Source organism: Setaria viridis, chromosome 5 (genome assembly GCF_005286985.2).
Source record: "Setaria viridis chromosome 5, Setaria_viridis_v4.0, whole genome shotgun sequence".
In the NCBI taxonomy this organism is placed as follows: domain Eukaryota; kingdom Viridiplantae; phylum Streptophyta; class Magnoliopsida; order Poales; family Poaceae; genus Setaria; species Setaria viridis.
In genome coordinates, this window is record NC_048267.2 from 35,813,055 (window position 1) to 35,834,012 (window position 20,958).

At 47.4% G+C, this 20,958-nt stretch overlaps 2 protein-coding genes and 1 pseudogene across 3 annotated transcripts; 2 read left to right on the forward strand and 1 right to left on the reverse strand.

Moving 5' to 3' along the window:
* The first annotated feature begins 4,292 nt into the window (after positions 1–4,292).
* LOC117859091 (elongation factor 2) lies at positions 4,293–8,875 on the forward strand. 2 transcript variants are annotated; one of them, XM_034742273.2, is made up of 3 exons: positions 4,293–4,421; positions 5,660–5,798; positions 6,210–8,875. In XM_034742273.2, exons 2-3 carry the CDS (start codon positions 5,708–5,710, stop codon positions 8,648–8,650), a joined length of 2,532 nt encoding a protein of 843 aa, XP_034598164.1. In that variant the 5' UTR covers positions 4,293–4,421; positions 5,660–5,707; the 3' UTR covers positions 8,651–8,875. The 2 variants fall into 2 exon arrangements, with proteins under 2 accessions (XP_034598164.1, XP_034598165.1); XM_034742274.2 differs by having other exon boundaries at positions 4,325–4,421; positions 5,663–5,798.
* On the forward strand, positions 8,679–11,120 carry LOC117856497 (uncharacterized). The gene is made up of 2 exons (XM_034738848.2): positions 8,679–8,684; positions 9,717–11,120. Exons 1-2 carry the CDS (start codon positions 8,679–8,681, stop codon positions 10,998–11,000), a joined length of 1,290 nt encoding a protein of 429 aa, XP_034594739.1. The 3' UTR covers positions 11,001–11,120.
* A 1,960-nt stretch (positions 11,121–13,080) lies between these two features.
* Positions 13,081–16,019, reverse strand: LOC140222898 (zinc finger BED domain-containing protein RICESLEEPER 1-like; annotated as a pseudogene).
* Positions 16,020–20,958: the final 4,939 nt, after the last annotated feature.

The following is a 20,958-nucleotide window of genomic DNA, read 5'->3' on the forward strand; positions in this document are numbered from 1 at the left end:
AGACCTTTAGAGAGCTCCTCCCGACACTTAACGCGGCCGGCAAAATAAATCTTAATCGGCATTTGTCTGAGGCCGAATTGCCGCGCTGCCACTGATGGGTTGTAGAATTCATAGGTTGGGGAGTCTTTTCCTGAGAAGAAGTTTGCTGGTAGGATCCCAGGCTTGATCAAAGTATCCATAAGCTCATTATCGAAGTAATTGATGGTTGAATTGAAGCAGTCGGGGTTTTCAAAGAGTGGCTCAATTCTCTGATATGGGTACCAGCTTGTAGTTTCTTCATTGAAGCCGATATAGAAGCATCTGAAATACTCAGTTGTATTTGTGGGGGTAAACTTGCTGCCAGGAGAAGCTGACGCTACCTCGCCAAGGAAGTGCAACGCCGTCTTAATGTTGGGTTATCCTCTGATTCAATATTGGGGAATGTCTTGGTCTCAACTCGTTCCCTGGAGATCTTGCTCATGTATAAGTTGAGCCAGATGGTGATAAACCACCAGGGGCCACCAGAGTTCCCAATCGGCTCTCCGGATGACAGCTTGACTGCGATTTGGTGCATCATATGATGAGCCAATCCTAGCAGGTGTTTTCCTAAGGGGATAGTAGAACCTTTTGCTAGGGCCTCGACCAGAGCCTGTGTATTGGAGGAGGGGCCAACTGCTTTGCCACAGAAGAAGTGCTTCTCTAACCACATCATCAGGAAAGCTGTGTATTCTCTATCGCCGATAGGACCGGTCTTCATATTTTTATCAATATAGCATTTCCACCTGCCGATTCCCTTTGTTTCCAGGCGATGGGTTGGTTTGATCAGGAAATTGAAGGGCAAGTCGGGGGAAGAGATGTCAAGACCGGTCAGCATCAGGACGTCGGCCAAAGTAGGGGTCATGGGCCCATGTCCAAAAAGGAAAACATTGAGAGCGTCAGACCAGAAATAAGAAGCTGCCATGACCAAAGGTTCATTCTTCTCCATTTGAGACAGATATAAGTTTATGCATTGGCCGATTTTTAGTTCATCCCAAAGAACCCTCTAAGAATTGGACATCCTTTGAAACCACTCTTTCCAGCCAAGGGTTTCGTTCGGCCAAGATCTAAATGCACCTGTCCACTGGCTTAAATCCATTGGTGACTGCTTGAAAGGGATCATGTGGGTTTCCAGGTTGATCAATTCAGTGGGATCTAGATTCCCCATGGGGCTAAGACCGACGAGGCCGGGTGCGTCAGAAACAGGGATGGTGATTTGCTGCCTAAGTTCCTAAAAAGGATACAAAAGGAGAACTAAGAACAGATCTAAAAGATGCGTGAATGGTGAAAAGTAAAAGTAAAAACTTTGGGATATTTACCTCTGGAATGAAAGCCATAGTCGCCTATGGAGCCGCTATTGGAGTAAACAGAATAGGATGGACGGAAGATGAAGGAGGAATCACCGTAGGAATGCAGTTGGAAGATGAAAGGGTGCCGAAATGCGATGGAAGATGATTCGCCGGGGAAAAAAGAGTTTCCCAGCTTGTGGAGAAGAAGCGGCGGAGAATGCAAATATTTAAAGATGGTTCGAGAGAAGGGTAAAGGTGGGATTTTACCGCGCTGTCTGCACAAATTTCGGGAAGAGCGGTTGCCTGCGAGCGCCTAGCTCGAAAATTGTGATCATCAGAGAGAAGACCGCAGAACAGAAAGGAGCTTTCGCCGTGCCCGCCTCGGAGGATGAGTTAGAGTTGAAAAAAATTTGAAGCAAAAAGTTTCACTCTGAAACTTGGGGGCATGTGTTGACGCCGGATTTTGACACGTACTTGAAATCGGCGTCAAAGAAGGAGAAAGGGGGGCCGATGCGGCGGACTAGAAGCTACAGTTGGGAATCGGCCGATTGAAGCTACAGTGTTTCAGCCGATTGGTGGAAGAAATCGGTGGAGGCTGGCCGATTGAGAGCCAAAGCAGTTTGGCCGGTTTGGGCCTAAGGTGGACCAGGATGAAGATTTGCTGAAGAGACAGGCCCGTGGGAAAATAATAACCAACTCGAATATGAGTCGTGTTTGTAACTATTTGTTGTCGTTTGAAATTAGAGATAGATTCTAGTCGGTTATGAAATCAGTTGCAACAGGCAATAATAGCTGCCTCGAGAGGCTTGTAAAAAAATAACACACAATCAATAAAACAAATTTACTCTTTCCTCGTACTTTACTTTCAAGTCGGCGACTTCGCCAAAACCTTTTTCTTTCACGAGTTCGTACGGATTGGCAGGGCTGCATCTACATGATCTCCGACCGATTCTGTAAGTTCCGCTTATCGAGTAATATCTAAGCTTTAACTTCGGGCGCATCGCTGTTGTTTCATTTAGATTTATTCACTAGTTATCGATATCAACTACAGTCATAGGTTTTACCTGTTATTTTAGTTTTTATCACCAATTATCCAGCTTGAGGTACGAGCTATCGGCTTCTATTATTTTTATCCTTTATCATCACATAGCTGATTAGATCTACTCCAAGTGTTGCTTTTGTAGTGTTGTTTAGGTTGCTCTAGAAGTTTTCCTTACGATTGCTACGTGAGTATCGGCTGTCTTATAGCCGGTCATCTCTATAGTAAATCGGCCGATTCGCTAATACGCTCTTCAAGACAGATCGGAACTCTAGCCGATCGAAACCCCTAAAATTTAATATTCTTCTTTCCTTTGTCAATCAACAGGTCAGATTGACTGGCACGCCGCGCGAACCGCACCAGGGCAATAACCTGAACAGGAGCTAAGCAGATTCTCCCGGGTCGTGTGTCCGACGCTGAGGGTCATCGGCCAATTTTCAGGGCCAACAACAGCTTTTGGGCAAAAGCATATAGGACTTTTAGGGGGTGTTTGGCATGGCTCTAGAGCTGAACTCCGGTAACTCCAGCCAATTTTCCAGCCAAACACCCTAGCTCCAAAACTCCATGGAGCTGCAGTGCAAATGGGATGGAGTTTTGGCGCACCTCTTTTGTAGCTCCAAAACCACCTAATATGAACCTCCTCGTGGAGTTGGTGGGTAATTAACCATCAATGCCACTGATTAAAATAAAAATGATTCACTTCTATTTTCTCTCGAGACCCCTCCCCGCGCCGCCCGAGGCCTCCTGATGCCGCTCTCCTGCGCCGCCGCCTAGCGCCGCCGACAGCTGCTGTCGCCGTCCGTGCCCCGCGTCCTGCGGGCTACCGCCTCGCCATCCCCATGAGCCCCCTGCACCGCCGTCAGAGCCGCCAGCCGAGCCGCTGCGGCCGGGTTTCCGCCGTCTTGCCGCCTCTTTCCTCAACTGGAGTGAGCCATCAGCAGCAGCAGATTCCCCTCGGCGAGCCACGCCCGTTTCGCCGGTTCCGTTGTCACCCTGCTGCCGGAGTGCCGCCGCCACCGTGAAAACCGCCCGCCCCCCGATCTCCACCACCACGCTGACCACCTCCGTCCATGCCCTCCGCCGGTGAGCACACCCGTAGATTCCCCTCGACCCCCTCTTCCTCTTGCGCCACCTGCCCAAAACACCACCTCGCCGGAGCGCCAGCAAGCTAGCTGGCCAGAGCCCCGGTGAGAGGAGGAAGAAGGAACCTGGCTCTTTTGTGATTGGGTCCTTGAGGAAAGCTAAAATCTTTTGCTCTGTTCCTTGCTCCCGGCGAGAGGAGGAAGAATAGTGGGCTTCTGTGGTGGAGGGCGAGATCGAACCAGGAGTCAGAATGTCAATCTACCCTCAAACTCCTCTTTTCTGGAGTTGGGAACACCCTCCCAACCAAACACCTTCATCAGACAGCAGGTTGAAAAGAGGCACATGAGGCTCAGCCGCTTAGGCCCACGGGCAAAAAAAAAAAACTCTTACTTTATGGCGGAGTAGTTGCTGTTCCAGTGTGCAGGTAAATTGTCGCAAATGCCCTCTTGTGGTCGCGTTGCAGTAGCCGATAAGGCGTCCAAACGTGAGGTGCACACACCTGATCTGATCCTCTCAGTGGAAACGGGCCAGGTCCATGCAACCCAGGACAGGAAGGCTCTATACCTGGGCCGAACGGTAGCCCAAGAGGCCGACAGTAAGTGAGCTCACGGGTGACGAACGGCCCAGAAGCCGCCCCAATCCGGCCACCGCCACTGAGCCGGCTCGACTAAACCGGATCGCCACGCAGCCCGACCGCGCAGGCGTACTTCCCGAACTACCCCCGGAGATTATCCAATCGGACGGCCAAGCGCCACGCACTGCCAAAGAATTCCCCGAAATGACCCTACTCTTCCCTTTGCCTCCCTCGCGTGCCGCCGGTTCTGCTCGACCGGACCAGCGGTTCAGGCGCCGAATATTCGCCCGCGGATATTTCTTGCCCGGTGCGTCAACTCCGCCGCTATAAATACCCTCATAGGGCGGCCGCTAGGGTTTTAGTGCTTCTCTCCCGGCGGCGCCTCCACATATCGTCTCTCAGATCGGGAGGCGAAACCAAGGTGACTGACCTCATCCCCTTTCTCCTCCCTCCGTCTCTGGTTGCTATAGCTATTTCATCCATGCGCTGTCCTTATAGCTGATTAGTATTTTTACTAGTGGAGTTCGAGTCGTTTTGGTTCCATTCAGTAGTGCTTGTGTTGATTGGATTGAATCGGAGGACTCGAAGTGGTTTGTGCTGCTCGAATCGTAAGTTTGTTGGGCTAATCTCGATGGAATTTATGTCAATTCGTTGGTTTAGTGGTCCTTGGCAGTTCTCTCTGTGATAGGCCCGTCCGATCTGTAGAGATGCGGTGGAATCCTGGTTTACTCAAAACGGTTCTAGATTCCTCTGTTCTTCCCTTATTTTTTGTTTCGATTACTTAGTTTGCACGTTAGGGGCCTATGAAGTTTATGTGCTCGGATCCTTTAGTGAAACTGATCTGTTTACTCAGATGTGCTCGGATCCTTCAGTGAAACTGATCTGTTTACTCAGATCTGCTGGTAGCTAACAGGTTCAGGGTAGTTATGTTGATGGTCTAGTTTTGGTAGTTTCATTGTCGATTTCTGTCCATTTTTGTCATGTTCTGTCCATAAAAATACTATCTGTGCTTCTTCATATCTTGTAATATGAATTCATTTGACAAACTATGCATTTCTTTTAGAGTGTTTGTCTAAATTAATCTTCTGGTATATCCCTATGCCAGTCTGTTAATATGTCTGTATTATAGTGTTTTGTTTGAGGTGGTAATGTACATGGTGCACCCTGCAGTTTTTCATGTCTAATATTGAATCTCCTTGTTTGCTGTATGTATTAAGGATTAGTTTCACTTCAAATAGCTTACTGCTGATGCTTTCTTGTTTGTTTAATATGCTGTGTAATCATGTTGACCCTGAGGTTTGTAAGAATTCCTCTTATTTGATTATTGCATGGATTAGTGTCCTGAAGGATATGGCTCCTTTGTACAATTAAGATAATTCACTTTTTTTTCTCAACTTTTATATGCTTACTAGCCCATTAGGTTGTGTAAACATTAGAGTGCTTTAGCCTGGTAAAGATGAGTTAAGCATTTTAAATAAATTTTTGGATTTGGTTGATATCATCCTTAACACCTGCATTTAAACAATTTGTCTCTTTTGATCCTGACTATTACAGTGGGTGTTACTTTCTTTAGTCATTCTGTGGTATCAAAGTTTCTGGTGTAGTTGTGTAATTATGGTTTTGGTTGGATTCTTACTAGTATTTTCTACCTTTAAACAGCAGGAAATTATATACATATTTGTAGTGTGATCTTCATAAGAAGTCAAGATGGTGAAGTTCACAGCGGAAGAGCTCCGTGCCATCATGGACAAAAAGAACAACATTCGTAATATGTCCGTTATTGCTCATGTGGACCACGGTATGTTAAGAACAGTGTTTAATTAAATGTTATGCATACCTGTTCCTCGACATTTTTCAGGCTTTTCAATTTTAGCAATTGTTTTTTTTCAGTATTAAATCTCTGAATTGTTCTTGCCAGTGAATGCGATTCATGCTGCGTTAGCTATCACAGACCTATTTTACATATGTAGAAATATTCATTTCATGTTGGAAATAGGCTTATTGTTCTTTTGTAATTAATGTATTGGTTTATCTCTAGATATTGCAGTGTATAGTATCTGTTTACTATGTGTTTTATATTGGGATGTATTGTTGTCTTTGTTAACTTGTGAGAGGTTGTCTATCCCTAATGTTGTACTATTCTTGATGCATCTTCGGACTGACTTTTAAGTTCCACACTATAGTCTTACATCTCATTAATTCTTTGCAGGCAAGTCTACCCTTACAGATTCCCTTGTGGCAGCTGCTGGGATTATTGCCCAGGAAGTTGCTGGTGATGTCCGCATGACTGATACACGTGCAGATGAAGCAGAGCGTGGTATTACAATCAAATCCACCGGTATTTCTCTGTACTATGAGATGACTGATGAGTCACTGAAGAGTTACAAGGGTGAGAGAGATGGTAACCAGTACTTGATCAACCTTATCGACTCACCTGGGCACGTTGATTTTTCTTCGGAAGTCACAGCTGCCCTTCGTATCACCGATGGTGCTCTAGTGGTGGTTGACTGTATTGAAGGTGTCTGTGTGCAAACTGAAACTGTGCTCCGCCAGGCTCTTGGTGAGAGGATTAGGCCAGTGCTTACTGTGAACAAGATGGACAGGTGTTTCCTTGAGCTTCAGGTTGAGGGTGAGGAAGCCTACCAGACTTTCTCCCGTGTCATTGAGAATGCCAATGTCATTATGGCAACATATGAAGATAAGCTCCTTGGTGATGTCCAAGTCTACCCGGAGAAGGGAACTGTTGCTTTCTCTGCTGGTCTGCACGGCTGGGCCTTTACCCTCACCAACTTTGCCAAGATGTATGCTTCGAAGTTTGGAGTTGATGAAACTAAGATGATGGAGAGGCTCTGGGGTGAGAACTTCTTTGACCCAGCCACAAAGAAGTGGACCACCAAGAACACAGGCTCTGCTACCTGCAAGAGAGGATTTGTTCAGTTCTGCTATGAGCCAATCAAGCAAATCATCAACACCTGCATGAATGACCAGAAGGATAAGTTGTGGCCCATGCTTCAAAAGCTTAATGTTACCATGAAGTCTGATGAGAAGGAATTGGTTGGCAAGGCTTTGATGAAGCGTGTTATGCAAACTTGGCTTCCAGCTAGTACTGCACTGCTTGAGATGATGATATTCCACCTTCCTTCCCCATCAAAGGCACAAAAGTATCGTGTGGAGAACTTGTACGAGGGACCCCTTGATGATATCTATGCTACTGCTATCAGGAACTGTGATCCGGAGGGTCCTCTTATGCTGTATGTTTCTAAGATGATTCCAGCATCTGACAAGGGCAGGTTCTTCGCCTTTGGTCGTGTCTTCTCTGGGAAGGTTGCTACTGGTATGAAGGTTAGGATCATGGGTCCCAACTATGTCCCTGGCCAGAAGAAGGATCTGTACGTCAAGAGTGTCCAGCGTACTGTTATCTGGATGGGAAAGAAACAAGAGTCTGTTGAGGATGTTCCTTGTGGTAACACTGTTGCTATGGTTGGTCTGGATCAGTTCATCACGAAGAATGCTACACTCACCAATGAGAAGGAGGTTGATGCATGCCCAATCAGAGCAATGAAGTTCTCTGTCTCCCCTGTTGTGCGCGTTGCTGTTCAGTGCAAGGTTGCCTCTGACCTACCCAAGCTCGTTGAAGGTTTGAAGCGTCTGGCAAAGTCTGATCCTATGGTCCTCTGTACAATTGAAGAATCTGGTGAGCATATTATTGCTGGAGCTGGTGAGCTTCACCTTGAGATTTGCCTGAAGGATCTGCAGGAAGACTTCATGGGTGGTGCTGAAATTATTGTTTCTCCTCCTGTTGTCTCTTTCCGTGAAACTGTTCTTGAGAAATCCTGCCGAACAGTCATGAGCAAGTCCCCCAACAAGCACAACCGTCTTTACATGGAAGCCCGTCCCTTGGAAGAGGGTCTCCCTGAGGCTATTGATGAGGGCCGCATTGGTCCACGTGATGATCCCAAGGTTCGCTCCAAGATCCTCTCTGAGGAGTTTGGTTGGGACAAGGATCTTGCCAAGAAGATTTGGTGCTTTGGACCTGAGACCACTGGCCCGAACATGGTTGTTGATATGTGTAAGGGAGTGCAGTACCTCAATGAAATCAAGGATTCTGTTGTGGCTGGCTTCCAGTGGGCCTCAAAGGAGGGTGCACTGGCTGAGGAGAACATGCGTGGCATCTGCTTTGAGGTCTGTGATGTTGTTCTTCATGCTGATGCAATTCACAGGGGTGGTGGCCAGGTCATTCCAACTGCCAGGAGGGTTATTTATGCTTCTCAGCTCACTGCCAAGCCAAGGCTGCTCGAGCCAGTTTACCTTGTGGAGATCCAGGCCCCAGAAAATGCACTTGGTGGTATCTATGGTGTTCTGAACCAGAAGAGAGGGCACGTGTTTGAGGAGATGCAGAGGCCTGGTACCCCGCTCTACAACATCAAGGCTTACCTCCCTGTCATCGAGTCCTTTGGGTTCTCCAGCCAACTGAGGGCTGCAACCTCTGGCCAGGCGTTCCCTCAGTGTGTGTTTGACCACTGGGACATGATGGGCTCTGATCCTCTGGAGGCTGGCTCCCAGGCTGCTCAGCTGGTGTTGGATATCCGCAAGAGGAAGGGTCTCAAGGAGCAGATGACCCCTCTTTCTGAGTTCGAGGACAAGCTCTAAATTTTGGTGGTTTGTGCTGCTGGTACCCATGCTGGTTTAATGGCCAATTCGTCTACTGTAACGGGAACTACATGTTTCATTTCCTTTAGTTGTCATATGCATCTGTTTCTGAACATCCTTGGTCATATAGACTTTTGCTGCTAAGATAGTTTTTTGTTATCTGGTTGTGATTTAACTGATGAAACAGAGTTGGTATCTGTGTTTCAAGTGTTAGTATTTGCGGTATGATGCTTGTTTCTACTGTCTTGTGAATGCTTTTGTTTTGCCTACCGGTAGAGGGGATTAGCTGTTTGCCATGTCAGCATTAGAGTAAATCGTTGTTAATTTTAATTGAATGGCATCACTTGAGTTGGTTTCAGCTCGTTTAATCTAATCCGTATCTGTAGTTATCAAGGTTACCATATATCATTCCGTCGACACTTGCATAATCGTTCGCTGGTTTTTGCGTGCATGCGTGTTTTTTTAGTGGATGCAGGCATTGACATCACTTACTGCATGTGACTTCTGTAGTAGATGCAACTCTGAAATTATATTCATCTGCTGCAGCAGCAACCAAACAAGAAACCCTGGCGTTTCCTCGGAAGCATGTCACATATATCTCGTTCTTTTAAGAACATATCCTTTGTTGTAGTATTTTCAGACTTTCAGCCTTCCAGAGAACTAGAATTGCCGTGTTTGACGGAGCACTGTGGGAGTTCTGCTGTGCTGTCCCGTCTCTGGTGACCGTTAGATTAGCGAACTGACCCCGAACCCGTTGATTAGCGATGCAGTCAAGAGCAAAAATCGATGCCTCTTAACTGCCATCAAATCATATTATTCACTGGTAGTTTGAATCCAAAGTCTTCCAGAGCACCAGCCAAGGTCGGCACGTGCTACTAATCAAAGAAAATTCGAGAGCTTCGCAGCAAGCACCTCCTGCACTGCCAAAGTGTGCACACCAAATAAAAGTCTTCTTTTAGACCAGTAGTACCAAATAAACGTCCAAAACCCACGCAGCAAACCGAACGGGGCTCGTGCCAGTCTAACAAAAACTGGGGACTCCCGCTCCCTCCGCATTTGATTGCAGAAGCAGATCGTCCTCCTCTTGCTGCGTCCACCTCGCGCCGTGGCGGCCGTGCTGTGCAGGCGTGCACAACCAACGCCACGCCGCGCGTCCGTGTACCCACGTATCCTCGGTCTCGTGCTCGTGCTGCTCCGCGCGGCTGCGCAGCCCCCGCCGGCGGGCGAGGCGCGGCTGCTGCTCGAGATCAAGCGCGCGTGGGGCGACCCGCCCGTGCTCGCGGGGTGGAACGCCACGGCCGCGGCCGCGCTCTGCAGCTGGCCGCACGTCGGGTGCGACGCGTCCGGGCGCGTCGTGAACCTCACTCTCGCGAACGCTAACGTCGCGGGGGCCTTCCCTGACGCCGTCGGCAACCTCTTCGGCCTCACGTACCTCGACGTCTCCAACAACAGCATCAGGTCCGTGTTCCCGAGCGCGCTGTACCGCTGCGCTTCGCTTCAGTACCTCAACCTCTCCCAGAACTACTTCGGCGGTGTGCTCCCGGCAGAAATCGGCAGCGGCCTCGCCGCGAGCTTGACCACGCTGGACCTCGACGGCAACGAGTTCAACGGCACCATCCAGGCGTCGCTCTCCCGGCTCCGGAACCTCGAGTATCTCGCGCTGAACAGCAACCGCTTCACCGGTATCATCCCAGCGGAGGTTGGCGACCTGACGAGCCTGCAGGTACTGTATCTGGATAACAACCCGTTCAACGCAGGCCAGCTGCCGGCGTCGTTCAAGAATCTGACCAACCTGGTCAGCCTCACGGCGTCGCAGTGCAATCTCGTCGGGGACTTCCCGAACTTTCTTTGGAGTCTGAAGAAGCTGCAACAATTGTATCTGTACACGAACAACATCACCGGCGACCTGGTAGTTGATGGATTTGCTGCTAGGAGCTTCACACTAATCGACGTCTCGAAGAACAAGATCACTGGAGTCATCCCGGAAGTGTTTGGGAGCTTGAAGAACCTCACAGTCTTGAACCTCTTCATGAACAACTTTACCGGTCAGATACCGGTGAGCATCGGCCTGTTGCCGTCACTGACAACGTTGAGGCTCCACACCAACATGCTTAACGGCACGCTCCCACCGGAGCTCGGAAAGCAGTCGGCGGGCCTGAATTATGTTGAGGTTGACTACAATGAGTTCACCGGCGCGATCCCAGAAGGGCTGTGCACCGGAGGCAACTTCCAGTACCTCACCGCCAAGAGCAACCGATTGAACGGCTCCATCCCGGCAGGCCTTGCCAACTGCATCACTCTGGAAATCCTGTCGCTGTACAATAACCAGCTCTCCGGTACCTTATTCTAAAAATAACTAATTACGAACCTCTATTTCATCTTATTATCTCTATGTACTATAATTTATCTCGCTCATATTTGCAAATGACTAAAATATGAACAAATTATATTTTTTCTCATAATTTATTTAGCTCATATTTATAAAGGACTAAACTATGAAATTATTCTCTAACCTCGTATCAATTTCTTTGACTAATACGAAATATAGCATCCAAAGAATTGTACCTTATCAAATATGTACTCTAAACAATACATGCATATAAATGAAAATTTTCTTCATGGTACCTTATTCTAAAAATTACAAATTACTCTAGCTCTAAAGTATAAAACTTAGTATACTAATCATGTATCAAGGGATGATGAAATTTCTAACCTTTAGAGCACTTGAATGAGTGAAATCCCCACAAAATGGTCTTCAATCCGGTAGCACCTCCCTTATGGCGTCATGGATAGGATGAAGCCCAAGCTGTGATGAATGGTTCGGGCAGGAGGAAGAAGACGACAGATTTATAGTAGGGAAGTTAGTACCGGGTGGAGGCTTCACTTGGTACGAAAGTTTGCACATTAGTACCGCCTCCACCTGGTACTAATATGCAACCTTTAGTACCGAGTGGAGCCCCTAACCAGTACTAAAGGGGTCACGGGGGGCTCCTGAGGAACTAACCGTTAGAACTGATACTAATGCTCACATTAGTACCGGGTCAAAAACAAACTGGTACTAAGGGCTAGGACCAATGCTCAGTTTTCTAGTAGTGTGTATAGAGTAATTGCTAACTAATTTATCATGATCGACATATCCATACGAGTATTTTGTTAGAGTTTAAATTAGAGAGGCCTAGTAATGGATCGAAATCCGCCCCAACCCTGCTTCAGTTCTCTAATCAAAATATTTAGCTCAATCCTTATTCAACCCTTATATTTATTACTTGTGCTTGATCCAATTCGATCCTCTAAGAAACAACACATTGATCCAGCCATGATCCTATATTTGCCCATGGGCCAATAGGATTTACACTGAAGCACAACGATCCGTGGGCTCTAATTAGTACAAACAAGCAAGCAAAGAGGAGTATCCACGGGTTGCCAATAGAACAAGATAGCAAGCATGCAGCCAGCAGTGGAACAAACTAGCATATGCTTGCTACCTGTCACCAAACCACCACACAGATCACAGATAAGTGGCAGGCACTAACTTACAACAATGTGCAAATTAAGAAATTTGAAAATTACACCGATCAAACTTTTTCATGCTACTGATAGCAGGACCATTCAGATCAACCACTCTAAAAACTTTTTGATAGCAGGACCATTTAGATCAACCACTCCGAGTCACTATAGAAAGAGAAGCTGCATCATCTTTGTCCGAAATAGCAACTGGTTTAGAGAGATAAATAATGCATATACCAGATAGTTAGGATAAAAAAGTAGCAGGAAACTATGCTCTAAAATAAGGTAGCTTTAGAACATCAAGTATAAAAATATTTTCCAAATAAAAACAGCCAAGTGTAAGACCCATTTACCTTTATCCATCATCTTCATCTTCCTCGTCTGAATCAAACATTCTATGATCAGTCATTGGTTCACCTTCTTCTTCATCATCATCAAACCCAATTAGCCAATCTTTTGCGCAGATCAATGCTTCAAGCGTTTCAGGTGAGAGAGATGTTCTATTTTTTCCAAGAATCCTTCCAGCTGCACTAAAGGCTAATTCTGAGGATACTGTGCTAACAGGAATAGAAAGAAAGTCTCTAGTCATCAAGGACAAGATTGAATAAGCATCATAATTCTTCTTCCATCATGCAAGAACATTGAAGTGCTCATCTGATCTCACAAGGACTCTAGGGTCCTCCAGGTAAATATCCATCTCTGATCATTCTTGACGGGCCTTCGAGCTTTGTGATGCAAACTGAGCGAATGCAATCTCTACCCGCCTTTTACCAGAAACTTGTCCTAAAGAGGTGCTACCAGACTCGCCGGACTCACTTGTGCTCTGCTCATCATTTGATATATTGAACACAAGCACACTGTTGCTTCGGACAATTTTTTTCATACTCTAGGTAATATTTTCTTCAAACACCGATGCAGATCCCTCATTTTAACCTCAACATTTCACCAATGGTATAGAAATAGAACTTGATGAAGTCAGTTTTCATACTTGGATCAAGAACAACAACTATTAGAAGAGCAAGGTTAGGCTTTGTCCAGTGCTTTAGAAACTTTGCATTGTTGGAGATATGCTCTAGTGGCAATCATAGAGATGATGATATCTGATTGTATCCATGATTTGTATATTGTGTTCATTGAATATCCATTAAAGGCTACTTAGATTTATTTGCAATTATGTGAATTGTATATGATACTCTTTACTTGTATGGTTATTCTAAAGTTGTCCCTAGTTGGAGTTCATGTGAAGACACACATTAATATTAGACTAGCACATGTATTAGTTGATGACTATGTTTCACAAGTCATGGACATGAAGATGTCAAACTAATAATGTAGGAACATGTAGAGACATGTGCTAGGACTGACCCAACACGAGAAGTAGTTCTATCTTTACACAACATGTACGCTTTGTCCTTAGACCTAAGATTGTCGCATGCACTCAAGATGTGGATCGACTTACTTAGGGGCTATCAAACGCTACACCGTAACAAGGTAGTTAAAAAGGTAGCTTTCAGGTTTGTCAAGAAGCATGTTGTGAGGCATGATCAATCAAGATGGGATTTGTCCCTCTCTGATTGAGAGAGATATCTCTAGGCCCCTCGAGTGATCGGATCCGGAAATGCATGGCCATGCTACGTAAGGTTAAGAGTTAACCTACAAAGACATTTCGAATCACAGGATCGAGAAAGAGCGGTCGGCTTGGAGCTAGACCAAATATCGTGAGGCAAAGGAAATAACATGTACGTGATATTGTGATGGTTTGTCTGATATGATCTTCGTGTGCGTATAGGAGTTGGCGCGTCTTGCTAGAGGCTGCTACCGACTATTGGGCTGAGTAGGAGTACTCGAGCCATGTCTATACGTATCCAAACCTATAGGCACACACTTAAGGGGCTGGAAGCCAATTCGGACCGAATTGGATCAGGTTTAGGAGTGCTAATGGGCCTCGGACCCAGAGGCCCGTCAAGAACCTCTATAAATAGAGGGGTGGGGGCGCCCTAGGGTTTACATCCTTTTGGCCGAAGCATAGCCGCCGCGCCTCCCACGCCCTCGCTCTGTTGCAACTCGCAGACCTAGCAGTCCGGCTTGCAATGCTTTCTCCCTGCACATGTGGATACCTTGGAGATGTTGCACCTGCAGCACTTGGACGAACCACGATGAGCCACGGCACGAGAAGGATCTTGCTGCACGTGGATGAGCTGCTGAGGAGCTACTCAACATCGACGTGATCGACTACGTGTTCAACTATGCTGATCGACTTCGCTGCCCCGACGCGATTCTACAACTTCCGCACCTGTGCGTCGAGTGGTAATCCCGTGATCCATATGCGACAGTTTTCCTGGTTTACACGGTAGAAAATTTTTGTTTTGCGCTAGCGTAACCTACCTCGTATCCCAACATGCATGCATGGCATTAGCTATTTCTTTAAGGAGCACATTTGAATTCCATGCCTCATCAAGCAAAACATCTCGGATTGCTAGCAACATCTTCAAGAAAAGGTGGGCTGTAGGATGCCTTTCTGTGGAGAATGCTTTGGTTGCCTCACTAAACTGATGCAAAAAACTATGAAGAGCTTCAGCTTTCGCCCATTCATCTTCACTTGGAACTTGGTGATGTTGCTCTACCGCATATCTGTTGAGAGCCACCTTATATTTCGAAGCATCGTGCAACATATCATACGTAGCATTCCAACAATGTGAAACATCCAGAATCACTCCTGACTTTGCTTTGAGGCCTGAAGTCTGTACAATTGTGTTGAAAATCTGCATGCAGGATGGTGTGGATGTAACAACTTTTATAATGTCCCTCACTCTCCCAATTGCATTTGAAATTACTTTCAAGCCAGCCTGAACCATAATGTTGAGCACATGGGCAGCACACTTGACATGAAGGTGTTCACCTTTGAAGAACATCTCAACACCTAAAGCATCACAAATGTCCTTTACTACTCTGTTATTCCCACTGGCATTGTCTAATGTCAAGGTAAACAGTTGTTCAATCAACTCCCACTCCATCAGGCATGAGGTAATTCCATCCTGTACCGCATATGATTTGAATGCTATGATTTTTTTATGCAGTTCAAACTCCTCATCGATGAAATATGTTGTAACACCTAGATAGCCTAGGTTCTGGTTAGAATACCACAGATCGGTTGTAAGACTAACATGGTACTTCACCTTTCTGAACTTGTCCATCAGCTGCAACTTCTCCTCTTCACAAAACAAAACACAATCTGCGTGTACACTTTGACGACCAACAACTCTAAAAGATGGCTGACAATAGTTTATCAAGTTTGTCCAATTAGGATCATTAGCTTTACGGAAAGCAATCTCTGCACTAATAAAATATTTGGCAATCAAAATGCGAAATACTTCTGGATCAAAGACACCCTTTTCATCATTCAGAGACTTTGGCTTCGATGTTGCTATGAATCTATCCCTATCCTCTTACGGAATGGCATGACAGTGAATCGCAATATACCTGCTGAGGTGAGTTGTACCTTTTCCAGGTTCATAGGATAAATGAAACTTACAGTATCTGCATATTGCCTTCTCCTTGCCATCAATCACTTCGGTATCAACAAATTTCCAAACTTTAGCCCTCTTCCTGGATGATCGACTTGACTGGTCAGTTACCAAACTATCACGGCTGTCTACCTCAAGCACAACTTCTTGTCCTAGATCCATATCACCTAGATGACACAAATGCAGTTTCAATATAAGATAACAAAAGGAATCACAATTGTTACATAATAAAAATTAGAACTACTGAACATAACATTCAGATTGCCATCACTTTTTTACTAGGCATATTGCGACATGGAGAATATATCACCAGAATAGAGAATCACTAGTTTACTACTCCCTCCGTTCCAAATTGTAGGTCGTTTTGGCTTTTCTAGATTCATAGATACTATTATGCATCTAGATATAGTGTATGTCTAGATGCATAATAATATCTATGAATCTAAAAGAGCTAAAATGACCTATAATTTGGAATGAAGGGAGTACATCGCTACAAGCCCTAAACATCCCATACATGCCACTCAATCACACACGTATTCCTGCAGGCAAGAAAAATAGAACTGCTTTCATGATTCCATGGATCTCTGGGCAACGATGAAAGAGACAATAGTTTAGCATCTTGGGTACACTAGTATACTACACACACACACACACACACACACACACACACACACACACACACACACACACACACACATATATATATATATATATATATGCTGCAAATATTCAGAGTTCATAGTTCAGACTACTTGGTTCTTATAGGATGTGGCTACTCTAATGCAACAGATAGTACCTGAACAATTTGACGAGCCAAAACTTACAGTCAGAAACAAACCAAACTACCCAATGAACCGGAGCAATAGCCTTAGAATGAAGTATGGCTTTAATGCACACTGTGGTAGAAAATAATGCAAGTCTAGGATTGTCGAGATTAAAGTATCGTTACCTTGTTGAGAATGTTGCTGGGGAATTGCCTAACAGAGAGCACGTCGGCAATGATGGTGTGGACGAGGATGGCACAGATGACGCTCAATCAACCGCTTTGTGGCTGCACTACAATGCTTTGTGGCTGCACTACAAAGTAGAAGCATCAAAATGCTGTCATAACATGCTCTGTCACCAAAGCATTCGATAATCTCAAGTGCTTTAAAAATCTCAGATGAAATCTCGGAGGAACATGTGCTACTGGCTCCAAGAACAGAAGATGCAACACATGACGAAAGCGACCATATAATTTGTATGCGTATTACAACAGCACATCAACTCGTTCTTTTACCAAACACAAGAATTAGACACAACATGGAGAGTCAAGAAAGATGCGCTCACCATATTTCGGCAAACTGAAGACAATTGTTGTTACGGGGATTTCTTGGAGATGAGCACCGCGCTGCCCCTTCGCAGCTCTAGAGGGGATCTCCACCCCTTGTGGCGGATCCACTTCGGATTAACTTGATTAAACAGAGTTAAGTCGCCTAACATGCGACACCCATGCCTAAGCCAAGTTAACACGAAGTGCCGTCGGATTTCATCCGATGAACCACGTGAACAGGATCGAGTTAGCAAACTCACACGAAGATGAGTGGTTCCAGAGAATACAACAAGTCCACCGAGTGGAACAACTTAACCATTTAGTTCGACTAGAAAAACAATTCATCAGAGTTTTACAAGGTTTCAAAAGAAAACAACCGAAGGTAAACAGCAAGCGGAAGCTAAACGCAGGGGTCGGACGTCCTTGGTGAGGCCAGCCAAGACGTCAGTGATCCCTTTCCTCACCATCCAAGGAGGGATCCCACTCGACCGTCCAACCCGGAGGGAGCTGGGGCGGCCAAGTGCCAGCGGAAGAAGGCTCGGGAGCAGCGACTTCACCTGAAAAACAGGAGCCACAACAAGGCTGAGCTACTAAGCTCAACAAGACTTAACCGACAGGGAGTAACTACTCCACCACTTCTAGACATGCAAGGCTCTTTGGCTGAGGGGGGGTTTGTTTGCCAAGAAGCACTAAGTAAAACCCTATTTTCAAGTTTTAGCTCCGGTTCTAAGTTCATTATCCGGTCTAAGTTTTGCAACCTATTCTAGGCAATCATAGAACCAACCAAAGGTATATATATAACATCATCAAGACCATGTCGTCATTATATTTCTTTCTTACTCAGGGTAGCATAGCGATCAAGCAGTCTCAAACTGTGAGAGGCAGACGAATCGATTCGAGTTCTTTAACCATGCATGGTGAACCTAACCTCACGACATCCGCGCACCCGAAGGTCGCTTCCTGTGTCGGCCTTCCCCATCAATCCCCTAACCCGTGTCGGGCCCATTTCCTTTGGTGCAAGGTTCCACAGACCCGGCCTCTGCCGTTCTGTGACCACGCTTGCCACCACGTGCGACAACTAGCAGGGGAAACTCCGTTCCAAGAACAATGGGGCGACCGCTCACGTCTAGGTTCAATCCGGTACTAGGCTTCCTCATCCCATACTAAGTATGAGGTTAGTACTTTCAAACACTTGATCACGAACACCACCACTATCAGGCCTTAGCAAGTTTCATAGACAGACGGGGCGATCAACCGACCACCAAAGAGTTACCCAAAACCCTGCCCCGTCCATCGTCCTTATAGTTGTGACAGGAGGAAGACAACCCCTACCACTCGCGAGCAACAGGAAATCACTCGACTTTTACCGCTTCCTATTTAAGCAAAGCAACTACTCGGTCCAACAGCTAGTGTTCAGATCAAGGGATCTAAGTTATACATCTATGGTTCCAAACAACTCCTATACGTAAATGCACAAACAAGATGCAGAAGGCATGCGCAAGTCTGGAAAACATAGTGATTTCATGCATCAGGGGCTTGCCTTCAAGCGAGAAAGGAGGAAGCTGCTCTTCTGCTCGGGCGGCTTCGGCTTCTGGGGGCAGGAGCTCGGCTACACCGTCATCTTCTGGCGCCGGGTGCAGCTTGTAGTAGCCATCGGCGAGACGCAGCTCTACATGAATGCAATGCAAGAGTTAGCATTTTAGATGGTTATTTCAACAGCAACACTTGCAAGTATGAGCCCAGAAACTTGCGACAAGTAACAAGAGGGTGGGGAGGTTCAAAGAAGTTGGTGGAGATCAAGAGGTAAGGGTCGGAGGAAAGGAACTTATGATCGGATCCTTAGACTAGAGGAATAGCTGTGCTAGGGGTCCTCAGACTCAACGCTGAAAGGTCCCCAAGTTTTTACACATACACCCTCGGTTCGAAGAAAAAGGATACAGCCGAGTCCTCGGGCGAGGCGGACAAGGGTCGGCGGAACAGACAGGGTCGGACGAGACGGAACCGGGGTCGGGCGGATAAGAGGGGTCGGGCGAAGCGGACAAGGGTCGGCAGAACAGACAGGGTCGGGCGAGACGGAAAAAGGGGTCGGGCGGACGGAAGGGTCGGACGAGGCGGATAAGGGGTCAGCAGCTTACCTTCGTCTTACAAGGAAAGCTTGGGGTCGGGAAGAGCAGGTTCGGGCGGAGGAACTGGAATACTAAGGCTTGCGGCGGAGATGCCCGGCGGTGCTCCGGCGGCGGCGGTGCTTCTTGTGGATCACAAGTAAGCTCTTACGCAGCATGGAGGAGCAAGCGGCTAGGTGGATTGGGGAAAACGGTGTGGAGCGGAGAGGAGAGTTCCTTAGGGACTTAGTGTGGTGGCGCTGGGAGCTCGAACTGGGAGCAAGAGAAATGGCGGGAGGGTAGTGATGGCGAAGGGGACTCCGGCGGGGCTCGCGCATTCCCTTTTATAGCGACGCGGGAGTGAGAAGGAGAGCGGCGCGAAGGCCGGGGAAGAAGCAATGGAGTGCTCTGCCCGGGCGGCGATTGAGCGACGAGGGCGGTGGAGCAGGACTTCGGGGATGACGCCGGCGGTCATTGGGCTCTGGCGTCAGGGCGGCGCAGGCGCGGGTTTGCCGGTGGTTGAGATTTGGCGGAGGCGGGTGTCGTCGTGCGGTGGAGCTGATGGAAGTGACCGGGATAACGGCGCTAGGAACGAGGGCACACAGGTGAGAAGATAGGCGGCTGCGGGCGCGCGGGCGAGCGCGGAGCAACAGATTGTCGGGCGGCTTCTGACAGGGTGGTAAAAAGGAGTTGTCGCTGCCGTGGTCGGGGTTGGCGGAGGAGGAATCGTCGGGTAGCGAAGACCAGGCGGCGCGACTGTGGCGAGGTGACGGAAAAGACGGGCAACATCGGGCTCTGCGGCCGGGATCTGACGATGTGATGATGGGCGCGGGCGGCGAGGTGCTGCAGAAAGGTTGCAGAGGGGTTTCTGCGGCGATTGGGGAAAGGGGCGCGAGAATCCATTCGGTCACGGGCCGAAGACGAGGCGGAGCGGTGGGCGTCGGAGGAGTTGAGCCACGCGGCGGGGGAACTCTGAAGTGAGCATGCAACTCGAGTGCGCCTGTCGCGGAAGATCTGGGGGAAAAGATCTCGTGGGTCCACCGGCCAGATCGAAGGGAGGTGTTGGGGAAGACTTAGAAGAATCCGGCGGGTGAGTTGGGGTCGGCGGGGTCGGAACTGGAGGCCAGCGGAGAGGGGTCGGGTCTCAGGGGTCGAGACCGGTCGGGAGGTTGAACACTTAGGCTTGGAAAACTAAGGCAGGTGATCAGGGGCTCAGATTAAGATTAACTCGGGAGATTTCGGGATCGGTCGTCACACCCCTCCTCACCAAATCTTAGAGACGAGTGACGCGCTAACCCCTCGCAGCGCTGGAGAGGATCACCACTCGTGTGGCCGTGTGCCACGTCCGGATCTACTCCCCTCACCGGATATTAACATGAGTACGGTCGCCGCCGTCGTCTTGCAACGCCGCCGCTGCCTCTACCGTCTCGCAGCGCAACCGCCCCTGAGGCCTCAACCCTAGCATTGCTAGCATATGCGCCCTCGAGAGGATTACATTAAGGCCCTTATCTGATCCGCGGGCCAACCCTATCACTCACGATCCACATGTTGGGCTCGAAACAAAGCTAGAATCTAATCCTTTTAACAAACAATCCGATTCGATTCGGTCCTTCCCTACAAGAGCCCATATAGGATCCGTAAATTGCAGCCCATGAGTTTGGCGGCCCTTGCGTATACAAGGCCGTTTCAACTAAACAACAAACCCTAGCGTTTTCACGGAAGCATGTCGCATATATCTTTGTTGTTCTTTTAAGAACATATCCTTTGTTGATGTAGTATTTTCAGACTTTCAGCCTTCGAACAAGTTTGCTAAAACAGTTACTTTTAGCCACGGGAAAAGAAAACTTATTGAATTTTGTAAAC